Source organism: Aptenodytes forsteri, unplaced genomic scaffold, assembly GCF_000699145.1.
Source record: "Aptenodytes forsteri isolate BGI_AS27 unplaced genomic scaffold, ASM69914v1 Scaffold195, whole genome shotgun sequence".
NCBI lineage: Eukaryota > Metazoa > Chordata > Aves > Sphenisciformes > Spheniscidae > Aptenodytes > Aptenodytes forsteri.
Genome location: NW_008795317.1, coordinates 3108309 through 3122330, shown reverse-complemented (window position 1 = coordinate 3122330; position 14022 = coordinate 3108309). Strand labels below are relative to the sequence as shown.

The window sequence follows — 14022 nt, the reverse complement described above, 5'->3', positions numbered from 1 at the left end:
GTGCGTCACTTACACTCCACTCACGCCCTCACAACAGACTGCTGGAGACACTACTCTCCCTTCACTTCTCAAATCTCCCAATTCCACAGCACTCAGCTCTGCAGCTGCACTGTTTCAAGAGGATGTGACATGCTCTTTAAGTACCATTTTCCCTTGCTCAAGCTGAGTACTGTATGGGCAAAAGAATAAAAGAGAGGAGGAGTGAAAAGACCTCCACTCTAACTCAATCGGTGCAAGGTTTCAGTAGCAACAGTAGTAGCAGGGAAAAGACAGGAGAAAGCTGCTCTTTCACCGACTTCCTCTATCAAATGAGATCCATCTCCAAAATCCTACCAATATTTCTATAGTCACACAGTGCAAACTAGTGACCATTTCATAAAGTTAAGGAATTGCACTAATTCTTTGTTTAGAAAAATTTTAGAAACAAAGCAGTAAGAAAAACAATGCTACAGACTTTGTGGTTTATGCTAGTAAAAAGATTACCAAGAACTATAAAGATTGAAACCACAGCTAATCTTAAGTGGCACCTTGAATGAAAAAATCCTTCAAATCTACATCCATAAATACTGTGATAAGGAAAATCAGAACCTACTTAACTCTGGTCTATGATCAATAAAATTTTCCTAAAACAAAACTATGTCCAGAAACTCTAGACAACACAAGTATCAGGTTTCTACAAGTGGAATGACAAATTTAAATGCATAATACTACTTGCAATATCTTTAAGTTAGACAGAGTACACTTTTCTAAACTGCAAAATCATATCTCAACTATTCAAAGACAACATCCAGTTTCTTTTTAGGTCAGGATAAATGCAAAATGTGAGTGTGAAATTATCAGTCACCTTCATACTCTGAGCCTTCACTCCTTGAAGGTCATAGACGCTCATTTTCACCTCATATAAACAGTGTGAAGATGCTGCAAGCCGTAATTATCACATGCAATAATGTCCCCACCCTAACTTCAGTTCCCCAAGCGTATTTATTCAGAATTTTACCCCAATCTGTTTCTGAATCAGCCTGTGTAGTTTATAAAACTTCGGTAATGTTTTAAAACATTAAGAGATTGTTCTTAAAATTCAGTAAAATATTTTCAAAATACAATTATAAAATTACAATAAATATTTTTACATTTAATGTTAACAGAAGGAATTACACTAGTACTTAAATGTCTTGATGTCTGCATCTCATGAACACCTAAAATTTCAAATCAGATTCTCAACTGTACCTAGCTACCATGAGGCAGAGCAAAAAGGAGTCACTAACTAGGGCATTATTAGGACTCATAACTGTCAGGTTCTTGTAGAGAATTCCCTATTGCATCTGTAACTTGTCTCCAGTGACAATGACCAATCTGAAATCTTTCACGACTGTGTAACTTAAGAGGGCTCCAGTTAATGCTATTCCAGTTAGTACTAACACTACAACTATTACTAATAATAGCAATAGTAATAATAAATAATATTACACGCAATCAAGATTAATAGCTTGAAACTCTCCCACTGGAATGAAGAATCTTAAGTTTCATTCCCTGCTCCCAAGACTGTTTAACATCCAAAAATGATTTTATGTGCATGAACTGGAACCAGGGACCTTCCAAGCTAACATCTGAATCACTGCTGCTCAGATTCTGAACAGCCATGCAGAACACCATCCTCATTTCACAGCAAGAAATTAGTGCCTCTGCAACTTCATGAATCTGCTTACCAACGAAAGTCTTATTCTCGCTGGCTCCACGAATATTCTGCTCTCTTAAGCTGTTCTACTATTCTATAATAGGAAGGTGGAAGCAGTCGCCGAGTACAACCCAGGTAATAGGGCAATGGCTGAGGGACCCTCTCATGAGGGTTGTAACAGAGACTGACGACCACCCAAGGAAACCAACCTGGAGGGGGTGGAAGGGGAGGAAGAGCGGGCGGGGGGGGGGGGGGGGGGGGCAAGTGGACACTGCTTTCTCATCCTTCAGTCAGCAGGAACTTAATCTTGTTTGTGTTAGGTGTTGGCTGAGACACTGAATTTGTAAACTCTGCCACTGAAAGGCACAAAGCCTGCATCAAGACAGTCAATCCTACTTCATGGTAGCAATTCTGAATACGTACAAAGACAGAACTTTCAGTATCTGCAAAAATTTTAACAATGAAAACGTCAGAAGCCTTTAACTTTTCAGGCATCTTACATTATAAGCAGGGACTGTGAAACCATCTATTTATATTTTAGATACCCCTTGTTGCTTCACAATGCACTATAAGAATCCATGCAATCAAGTCGTTCTTCACTTAGGTCAGCACAGGGCTCTCGTGCGAGGGAGGGAGGGAAGAGAAGATGGCATTGGTATTCATTATGAAGATACAAAAGGATGAGAACAGAGCATGAGAGGAACAAGTGCTGGAGAATGAAAATACAGTAAGCCATCCTAGGAACACAAACTAGAAATCCCTGCTCCTCTGATCACCTGCCTTCTAGACTACCTATCCCCCCCAATCTCATATACCAGAAAGCTCTTTTGGCTTTCACCAAATATTTTTGTTTCTCCCAACTGCTACTCCCTACGCAACAATCCCACCTTGCCCAGAATCTCCCACTCCCTCTCAAAATTACTCCAAAAACTCACCTTCCGAAAATACACTAGAAATACACCTCCGACTCCTGCCCACCTATTCATGCTTATCAGAAGAATCTCTACAAAGAACAACTAGGAAGTCTAGGCTATGACAAAAGCATGTCACATGTCACCCTTTTTCCCCCATAACCTCATTTTTCTTAGGATGAGTCCTCAGAACCCACCTCTGCCATGTTGCATACAGGAAGCTGCTGTCCGATAATAACTAGCCTGGTACCAAGTTGAAACCATTGTTCCTGATTAGCTGAAAATTGGGCACACCCTATTACTGTTGGTACCCCACTCCCCAACCATTATCTCAACCAGCTTATCTGGAGAAAGAACTGTCACTCAACGTATGTTTCTTCTACAATATTTAATAATGATATTGAAAGGGAAAGGACAGGGCAAACACTTCACATCACACTGCTGTGGCTACAGAAAAGTCATTAGTTCTCTACGCACAGATAAACAGTTTTCAGGATTTATTTATGCCAATTATTTAAGGTCCCTACACACCTACAAGCATATCCACGTATCTGTTAGGAACATGGGACAAACAGACAGAGTCAAGACAACAGTACAACAGAAAGAGGAATTACCAAGGAAGCCCTACTCTATGTGTTGAAATAACTGAATTGTGGGATGAAGAATTCAGGTTTTTTAAAAAACACACCAATGAAATCAAAGAAATGTAGGTCAGAAGGGATCTCTGGAAGTCATCTAGTCCAACCTTCTACTCAAAGGAGGACTATTGCCAGCACTAGAGCAGATCAGCCTTGGCTTTATCTCCAAGGATGGGGATTCTACGACCTCATTGGGTAAAACTTGATCCAGGGCTGCAATACACTCCAGGCGAAGAAGGAATACTAAAGACTACTTGCAACACCTAATGAATTTAAAGTGATTTCCCTAACACTGAACTTACAGGAAGGAAATATCCCAAGCTAGCTATTCAGTCTAAAGAACAAAAAACCCCATTCATTAATTTAAAAAAATTGCTAGCTTAGAAATAAGAAACAAAACCATTCTAACATACACAGACAATGTATGAATGACTAACTTCTTAGTGACTGTAGATGTAGTAGTGGTCAAATGTAGACCTTAAATTACAAGACCAGTTTACTGGAGAGAGTTACACCGGAGAGTATTTTCACTGCTCAGCAAGCTGGTTTACATATTTACAAGACAGGGGCCAACAGTGCAGTATCTTTCGATTAATTCCCCACTGAAAACCCAATGAAATACTTAAAATATTAACAGCATGAAGTAGTTCTATGTTAGCATTCAGAATTTTCATATGAAAAAGGTCAAAACCCACATCTACTTCATTCAGTTTTATAAAAGCCAAGTAAGGCCGCAACAAAAGCATGCAATCTCAGTACAAATACAATTTATCTCCTGACCACTTACATTGGAGTTGGCGAAAATTGAATTTGAGTTGGCTACAGAATATTCTGCATTAGTTAAGTCTTCATTGCTCTGGTAAAAGACAAAAATCATGTTTAGAAATAATACATTCAATGAAGCTTATGTGTGTCTAATACACAGGAATGCTACTTACAGATTTACTACTAGGTCCATGTAGAAAATAATTCAGCGCCTGTGGGTCCCTTAAGGGGGAGGAAAAAAAAAAGTTACCACTTTTAGGAAGCTCTTTCTGCTAATGAGGCTAATTTAACTAAGCCAGATACTGTATTCACATGTATCAGGTCTATAGCAAAAACACATTTCTTTCACTGACTCCAATGCAAAGCTGAAAGTTTATACCATTTGAGGATCTGTGTTTCTGTATCAGCACAATTTTCAGATGTTGATCGTATTTGCTGTCATCGTACCAAGGCATTTCAAGCAATAAAGTACGTTCATCACAAAGTTTTAGTTGCATTCTACTTTACTTCTCTTTATGAGGGTATTACTCATATTCTCTTAAAACACACAGTATTTTATGACAGCACATAGTACAAAACCTAAGGAAAATACTACCACCAAATAACATGAGAACTATAACAGGTACCATCTCTTCTACAGAGATAAACTATAATGCCTGTTTAGCTAGTGCCTAAGTCAATAGGGTATTTACAAACCTGTATCTTTAACATGTTTCCTGCCACCCTTAACATTAAGCTTTTCTAAACTTATGCTTGCCAGAGTAACAGTCCCTTCACTTGGAGAAAAAAAAAAAAAAGCACCTTTTCCAAGTGAAATCAACCATAGAAATAACTGATTAAATACTATGAAATACAATTTCAGTATATTTCATTAACTTAGCACTATCACTGAATAAAACTCAGATTAAAAATGTGGTCTGAATGAGTGTTGGAAATTCAAACAAATCAAACATACATTAATGTAACTGCACATATAGACCAAGTAAAAAAACATCAGAAGGTTGCATTACATGGGATTATTTTAATACAATTATACAGCATTTCCTAACATGTCCATTAGCATGAAGAGTAAAATGACATGGAGTTTTTTGATTCTAAAACATCTTTATCGATTAACAAGTAATAGTAAGACATTTTTGAGAAGCAGGAGATTCTCATGTAAAAAAATATTAATTCAAAACATCTCTCCTTCTCTCTTGATCATCCTAGAAAATAAAGAGGGAACAAATTAAAGATCTTCCAGGTTTACAGCTAGTCTTCTAAAAGCACAAATACACCTCTAGTTCTCTTTTTTTCATTTAAAAAACTAACCGAATTCATGTGTTTACAAAAGACGTGTTAAACAGACAGTACTTGGCAGGGACTTTATGGTACAATTATGCTTACAACATAGAAGTGGTTACATATATTTTCAAGCTAAAACGTCATTTTAGATTACACTAAATTTCAAGAATTAAGGAGAATAGAACTCATGATCTAAGGTTCTATCATGCTTATGAGTTTTACTGGTAAATAACCAGACCGTTTAATACTATTTACACTCACTGGCTTTAAATCATGAAAAATGCAATTAAAAATGAAGAACACTTCATCACCTTAAATATTGTCTTTAGTAAGGAAGTAATTTTAGAAGGCACTTACTGAAATCAAAGGTCAGATGGGAAAAAAAATGCTGTTTTCCATTCTTCTAGACGCTTAAGACAGTAATTGCTGCCAGCAGCAGGAAGAACACTGTAATTTTTCACACAAACACTCATCTGTAGAGAGAGCACTTCATTTTCTGGACCACCTGTGAACTTGTACCAGGATCCTTGTGATTCATGCTCATGACAGAGCACTTAATTGTCCCATGCAGTCAATTATCATCTTTCTGTTCCAAGCAGGATGTGTTTTCATATGGCTACAATCAGTCATCTTGCACAGTATACTTCACACAATATAACTGTGAGCCACTACTGGCACTGCTTTTGCTATAGCATCCACAGAGTAACCCCCAAACTACAGCAGCCACTGTGGCAATACTTTGTTTTTTCTCAAGTTAAAGCTCTCACTGGTTTCGCTGGAAGCTTTGAGTGCGTGAGAAAGGTAAGAGGCCTACTTATCTACTACATTCAAGACAGTAAAAAATTATTGCATGAAGCAGAGACAAACTTTTAGCAGCTGCTACGAGACTGATGTCATGCTAATTTCTGGCAGAGTTTGAACAAAGTATTGTATATGAAATGTTCAATTTTCTTCTTATGTTTTAAATGCATTATAGCATATTATCTGTTCTTGAATACTGACATGAATGTTTGCCAAAGGAAGGTAACCTGTCACATATATAATCCACAAAAAGCTTCAGCTATCCTAATTATTTTTTGAGATTCCCACATGGAATTATAAACCTCCAAATAAATCTGTTACGGAAATAATGCGGGAAAAAAAGAAAAAAAACCCGAAAAACAGGACCATTTAAAATTTTATTAAAATCAAGTATCTTGCAACAAAATGCTGACAAATTCTTGTTTGATGTGAATACTTAACAGTACTGGGTAGCAACTCTATTTTTCTAACGTTCTTATGCAAATGCGTGTTATTAGTAGAAATTAAGTATTTATAATTAAGAATAATTTTACTTTTCCCTTTAAAATACAAGCATAGTGTTAACAAAGTATCTAGTTCCACTACTCAAAAAAATTGAGATCTTTATTTTTTTTAATCCAAAAAAATCGTTCTTTGCAATGAAGTTTGTAACAACATCCCTAGTAACATGCTTCAATGCCAACCTGATATTACCACTAGCTGAGAAGAGAACCCAACCTCCATGCACACTCATTCTTCAGCCTCTCTCGAGGGGAATGCCAGCAAGTGGACTGTCAGCTAGCATATACCAGGATTGAAGGCTTTGTGATACACACATCTCCACATGGAGCAAGTGAAGCACAGCTACTCATTTAATTTGCAAGTCAACCTAGTCTTGAGACAATACTGACATAAAATCACCTTCCAGAAGATGATTTTGCAAAATCATTTTTCCCAACTTTTCTGAAAGAATTGCTTAAGGAAAACTTACCCAATAAGATCAAGGAGACAGGATTCATCATCGTCATCATCCATGACAACTAGAACAAAAACGGAAAGTATGGATATTTGATACGTGTCAAACAAAAGATTGCTTTCAACAATAAAAAAAAAATTATCTAATTGATAAAACCAATTTAGAATATCTCAGTATTTTTTATTAAATAATTTATGAAGTTTACAGATGTCTACTACTGGCAAAGTTCATAAATAAACCTGCACCTTCTACAGAGATCCACTGATTTATCTCAAAATCAAATTCAGTCACACGTAATGATATACAAAATCCCATGCAATGTTTTACCATTTAGGGGGTTTTTTTAGGACTTCTAAATTGGAGAAAGACAAATGATTAACCAAACTGATTAAACAGAACTTCTATGACTTAAAAAAATAGTAAAAAAAAAAAATCAACACTGAATGCAATCTCAAGACTCCAATTAAAATGCTTCTATAGGAATTTACTCCCAAACTAATCCCAGTGAGGGAATAACCAAACACTACAGAACCTACAAAGACTGTTACAAATTAGTGGCTACAATACTGACCAGCCAAAAAGGTAAACAAATTTGGGTCAGTATCATGATGGTGCTGTTACAGGCCAGAACCAGAACTACAGCCAAGACATTAAAAAGCATTAAAAAGAACACTATTTTCTAGTAGACCTTTCGTAGCTATTGCTAGTGACAATATGGCCACTTCCAGTTTCTCCTCAACAATACTCAGAAGTGTACTTGAATGAACTTGTGATTAATAGTACAGAGTTCTGACAACCCTTTTAACAACGGGTGGGGAATTCATTTCTATTAGCCAAACTGAATGTAAGCATCCATTCACTGGGTGCAGAGCATTTTTAGCCTCACAATATCATGACCACCAACTCTCTTACGCACTGCCTACTCGGTCGGGTGCTGCCTGTACCAAACGTTCCACCACTCTTTCCTCCAATCGCTGTTCCTTCGAAGCTTCTGTTTGCATATCCTGGTTCTCCTGTTCACCGTAACTCTCAGAATATCATCTGAGACCGTACCTTCTCCCTTTTCCCTGTCAGTAACTCTCAGGACCACTTTATCCTCCCTTATTCTCTCTGTAAAGATCCCACCTAATCCACCAGTTCAATTATCAACTGATGCTAGCATTTCCTAAACCTCTTGGTGCCCTGGCTTCCATTTAGTTATCCAATCTCACCTTCACAGTATCTTCTAATCACATTAAATTGATCACTGTGCATTCCATGCTTGTTTTCTTCTCATCTTCCCTTAAAAAGTCTGCTATCATACTTATCACTCAAATTTGTTAATATAGTTTTGGCTTTAATTCATTTTGCTCTCTTACTTCTTGCCAAATAGAAACTTACTCTGCCTGACCAGATACACATGAAGGCTCTCCCTCATACAGATCTCCATAATGATTAAGACAATGAAGGGACTGAAGCATGTTATACAAGAGGCTGAGAGCACCAGGACTCTTCCGTCTGGGGAACAGAAGGCTATGGGGGAATCTTACCCCTGTGTATAAATACCTGGTGGGAGGGTGTAAAGAAGACTGAGCCAAACTCTTCTCAGTGGTATCCAGTGAATGAACAAGAGTCAAGGGGCACAAATCAAAACAAACAAATCTATTTAAACACAAGAAAAAAAAATATTTTTTTTTTAAACCCTGAGGGCAGTCAAATACTGGCACAGGTTTTCCAGCAAGGTTATGGAGTCTCCATCCTTAGAGATACCCAGAACCCAGCTGGACCACAGCCCCAAGAAGCCTGCTCTGGCTGAGCTTGCTGTAAGCAGGACATTGGATGAGGTCATCTCCAGACCTCCCTTCCCACCTCAGCTGTCCTGTGATTCTGTAACATCTTTCCTGAAATTTTTTTATACTCCACTGATTCTGAAACTGGTTTATACTTTAGACTAGCAGAGGGTACCCTGTCCTCTATACTGCATAGCCTCACTCAAGATTTTTTTTCTTCAATCTCCTGTGCGCTATAGCTTACAGCGACGGTGAAGCAGAACCAGAGCACACATCGCTGTGAGAATCCCTCAGTATCACCTCTCTGGGAGAACAGGAAAACAAAGCACAGCTACAGAGAACTACCTCAAATGTCGGCAAAATCAGCATTCATTAGGTGATTATGCATGCTAAGAAAAATAATTTCTCCCATGATTCAGTATTACATCTGCTCACTGTTGCATACAGCCACCAGCATGAGCACTGATCTTGCAATTTAATGCTAAGCAAATAACACATTTTATGATGTCACGAAATTTAAATGTACATTAGTAAGAGCAAATTAATAAGCGATTAGCATTCTGTTTTAACTGCACTGTTAGTAGTACTTACAGAAAGCTGTTATTTCCTCTAAGAGCTAAACAGCATATCCATCTCTCAAGAGCAAGGTTTCAAAGACTCCTAGCTAACCAAAAGTAAAAATCAGCTCTATCGAAAGTCAACATGCTCTTTGTTTTCACACTGCATGCCTACTTTTGAAAATCCCATCCCATGTGTCTATGGCAATACTGACATCGTTATTTAAATAAAATAAAATGTCTTTGCTTTACCAAACCAAATATTCTCTGTGATTATACTACAATAAGGGTTCAAGATTACCGAAAGTGACCACACAGAACTTTGTTACTCCTGTGGGTATTGAAACTACTAACACTAATTAGACAAATTTGAAAGTTCACTAAATTCTTGAAAACCTGCATATAATGATCAGAAGGAAAATAAATTGCATGAAAACACCAATGAGAGAAAATCTTAATTGTAATACATATTCTTCACTGTTCAGCCCTTTAGCTGAACATGCAGTTGGCTGTATTAGAAAAAATAATTTGTTGTTTTTCCTCATTTCACAAACATGATACAAGAAAAATCTACCCAACATATTGCAAACTCCTACCAGTTTACGACAGACAATAAAACCCAAACAGCTGCATTTTTGATAAACACCAAGAACCACAACCAGTACCCTCCAGAAGTGCATCTTCCTAACAAGCTTTAACAACGTTCTTGTCATCACTAGCAGAATTCTGTACACACATGAAAAAGAAATATTATGTCACTTTTTTTTTTTAAATGCTGGTTTACCGAAGAGCTAATTTGTATAAAACCATTACAAAGTTTTTATACAGCTGATCAATGTACCATCACAGAGCCACGAACACACCTATCATACACAGCTCTTGCTACATTCAAAAGTTGCTCTGATCAGCATTTGCAGCCTAAGGGGCTACATGCTCCTGCACCTTGGAAACTGCAAATAAAGCACAGACAGATGACTACCATTTCAATATCCCCACAAATGATGGCTAGGTAACACTACACTAACATGATGCTGCAGGGCAGTGCTTTTGTGAAATACCACAGGACCAACACACAATTTAAACAGCACACATGTGGTCTGTGAAAGAAAATCAAGATCACAACCAAGCCACAAACCTACCTATTTAGACTAAATTCTGTTCCTATTTTGCCACACATACCCAAGATCTACATAACCACGTAACTGCAGGTTTAAATCTTTTTAACTGATGCAGATTTTCAATGAGGATTAGTGTCCTGTTGACTTTAGGACAGCAACAGAGGAGGTGCATAATCAGACCGAGTCCTTGCACACCCAAAAGCAACTATTCATTCAGTCTACTTAGAAAAGAGGGCAACTTTAGCAACGCATGACCTTGACACAGATGATCATTCGAAAGTGTGTTAATAAAAGCAAGCCTATGCTCTGAAATTTTCCTAACACGTTTTCTACAGCACAAATGGTAGAAAAGTTTGCTGCTTTTCTTGCCGACTACCTTTTCAGGTTTTCTATATACTAGTTACACAAATTCTGTCCTCCTCACTGTTTAACATATAGTGGGCCAAATCAATGATTGATATATGAAATGGGTATAAACCGTATTAAGCCAAGACAGTTTGAAAATAAAACTCGACACAATGAGTGGAATTAGAGGATTAGAGTTACGTAGCCTAGACCAGTGGTCTCAAAGCAGGGTGCGTTGAAGACAATTCATTGGGGTGCAGGAAGAAAATATTAGAAATTCAGTAGTATATGCATATAATTTGTAAATAAATGTATATATAGAGAGGGTGCATGCTCAAAAAACTTTTACCAATAGGGGTGTGCAAGGAGACCACCAGCCTAGACTCTTAAAGATTGACTCACTTCTGTATTTCTATCAGTTGACAGGGGCTTCAGCCCATGGGCAAAGGGTGTGGGTGGAGGCTGCAGGTGAGGCCTGTCTGGGTCATCAGGGCCCACCAGTGCACCCAGGGCCGTGACAAGAGCCCATGCTAGAGACAGGTGGGGGAAAATACAGATTGGGAAGATTCATACAACCTGCTGGAGAGCTGTTACAATGTAGCCTAACAAATATCTAGTTATCATCAATACGGTTCTACAGTGTCTTTTTTTTAAAAATAAAAAAAAAAAACCAATCTGTTTATCATAAGTAGGCCAAACTCAGCCCTGCTGGTGCATCCAACTAATTTACAAAGGGCAATCTTTACTAATTAGTCACAACCCAGCACAGATATTCCCTGTAACTTATTATTAGCAAAGCCTCTCCCTTTTTATTTCATACCCCTGTTACTGCACCGGTGAACCCAGTATATACTTCAACTTGGGTCACACGTACTTGTGGAAGCTGCACTGCCTACCCCTTCTGGGAAATAACCAGAGTGCCCTTTATGGCACACTCCCAAACAGAATATAAGAAAAGGTAAAAGTAATAAAACTGACAAGGAAATCCCAGCTATGCAGGCCAATCCTCTGGGGGACTGTTATTACTTGGCCTTAAAGCCTCTGCCTCCCTTTCAACACTCCCACGTACTACAGAGCAAAGACCAACGAGAGAGGAAGAGAGCAGTCCTGCGCCCCTCTCATCCACTTTCCCCGAGTCAGCTCAAGGCTTTGGACAGTCACCTGGAACAGAAAATTGATCTGACAAAATACATTGATCTGTTTCAACTTGGATTAGCTTCTTGATTTGGTTCTGGCTTGCCACGGGGCTACAAGAGTGCTAGTACCAGCACAAGAGAGGGAATAGGAACAAGGGAGCTGGGTAGTTAAGTACAGGGGAAGGCAGCAGTGCTTCAGCCAGCTTAAAGCAATTGTCAGACTGTAGCCGCACACGTACAGTTAACACAGCCACCACTCTCACGTTAGCTGCAGTGCAGGCAGCAGGTCGACAGAAGTGATTATTCCCCTCTACTCAGCGCTTGTGAGCTCCCATCTGAAATACTGTGTCCAGTTTTGCCACACACACACCCACCCCTTTAAAAGAAATACAGAAAAACCTTGAAAGAGTCCAGCAAAGTGCCAATAAAATCCTGCAGGCACATGACACTAAGTCTGAGGGAACTGCATTTCTTCAACCTGGACAACAGAAGGCTAACCGAGGTGCTACCTGCAGTCTGCCACTAGCTAAAAAGGGTACTAATACAAGCAGAGCCAGCCTCTTCTCATCAATGCGCAGCAAGACATGAGGCAACAGCCAAAACATGCAACACAGAAAATCCCAACCGGATACAAGGAAAAAATAAGTTCACAAACAAGAATGCTCAGGCAAGAGGGTGGAATCACCCTCTTTGGAAATTTTCAAAACTCAAACGGCCCTGACCAACCTGTCCTAATTTTGAAGCTAGTTCTGCCTACAGTGGGGTGCAGGGCCAGACAACCTCCAGGGGTCCTTATCAGCCTACATTTTTCATCACCATGCTACCCAATCCACAGTATCATGCAACATATGCAGGGTCTATAACCTGCAGAGTCATTAAAACTGGATTTGTCCAGAAACAGTCCAACTATTCATACATACTTCATATACTGTACATGATTTTTATGTTAAAAAAATGGAAGAATTCAAAACCACTGTAAATACTGGATTTAAAATTCACTTTAAACTTGTCATAAAAGAATTGTTTTCCTTTCTCAAAGTCCTTTATAATTTCATACAACCTTAATACATAACTTCAGATACAAAGCAGTAAAATATTATTTTTACATTTTGAAAAAGCCTAAGATAGCGGCTAGTTTAGAAAACCAACATTCAGAACAGTAATTCCCAGAAGTGTGATATGATCAACATCAAAACGTGGTAAGCCACAAGTAAGTAAGTTTATCTGCAAAACTGTTGTAAAAATCTACACTCGTAACTTCCGTGCAACTACATGGGATCAATTCCTGACTGGCAGCATGCTGGCCTATGACTTCTGAGAGTGAACACTGACCTTTGGAAATCAATGCTTTAAAGCAAGGAAATGACCACTATAGTTACAGCTTTATAGTGGGAGATAATCAAACTTGCATACAGTAACATACGCAGTACCTGAAGCAACTACTGTTTGAGTCACGAAGTATGCCCACTAATCCTCACAAGTTCTTTGTACACATCCAGTGTGTGTACACATCCAGTGTCCATCCTCGCAAGATTTTGTACACATCCAGTCAGCAGGAACTCTGATACCACCTCCGTCATGCTTTACAATGGATCTGAGCCATCAAATCTTCTGTACCATTCTGTTGCTCGACACCATTCTCCAGAATTTTAATCTACAATCCCAACATTCATAGTAACTTCACTATGGAATACCTGAAGAAATACATTGTCACTGTAACAATAATCATCAGAACAACAACAGAAGAAATCAAAGTTACTGTAATAGTCACTGTAGAGAATGGTATTATAGTGAACTGAGTGTGCTAGACCAAATTTACGACATTTTTATCCCCCATATCCTTTTTTAACACAGATGTAAGATAACTGTTAACCCAATACAAGCATCCATCCCTTGTTAAATTACATCAAAGGATCGCAGCAGCGTTAGGTGATTCCACACAGACTGCAGAGGCAAAAAGCCCAGAGTTGAAGTCCTTAGTCTTTCCCTCACACAAACTTCCATCACGACTCCCATTAATTTTCACAGTGCTAACTGCTCAGTAAGTATGCTTCTGAACTGGGGGGGG

The 14022-nt window shown here is 38.5% G+C and overlaps 1 protein-coding gene across 1 annotated transcript in view; it reads right to left on the bottom strand.

Annotated features, from left to right (window-relative positions):
- GLTSCR1L (GLTSCR1 like) overlaps positions 1-14022 on the bottom strand; it is a 37252-nt gene that overhangs the window by 13757 nt on the left and 9473 nt on the right. The window contains exons 2-4 of the mRNA XM_009279614.2: positions 7045-7093; positions 4163-4211; positions 4012-4080 (exon numbers count right to left, since the gene is read on the bottom strand). Of these exons, the coding sequence (XP_009277889.1) occupies positions 4012-4080; positions 4163-4211; positions 7045-7088 (162 nt within the window). The 5' untranslated portion in view covers positions 7089-7093. The remainder of the gene's footprint in view (positions 1-4011; positions 4081-4162; positions 4212-7044; positions 7094-14022) is intronic.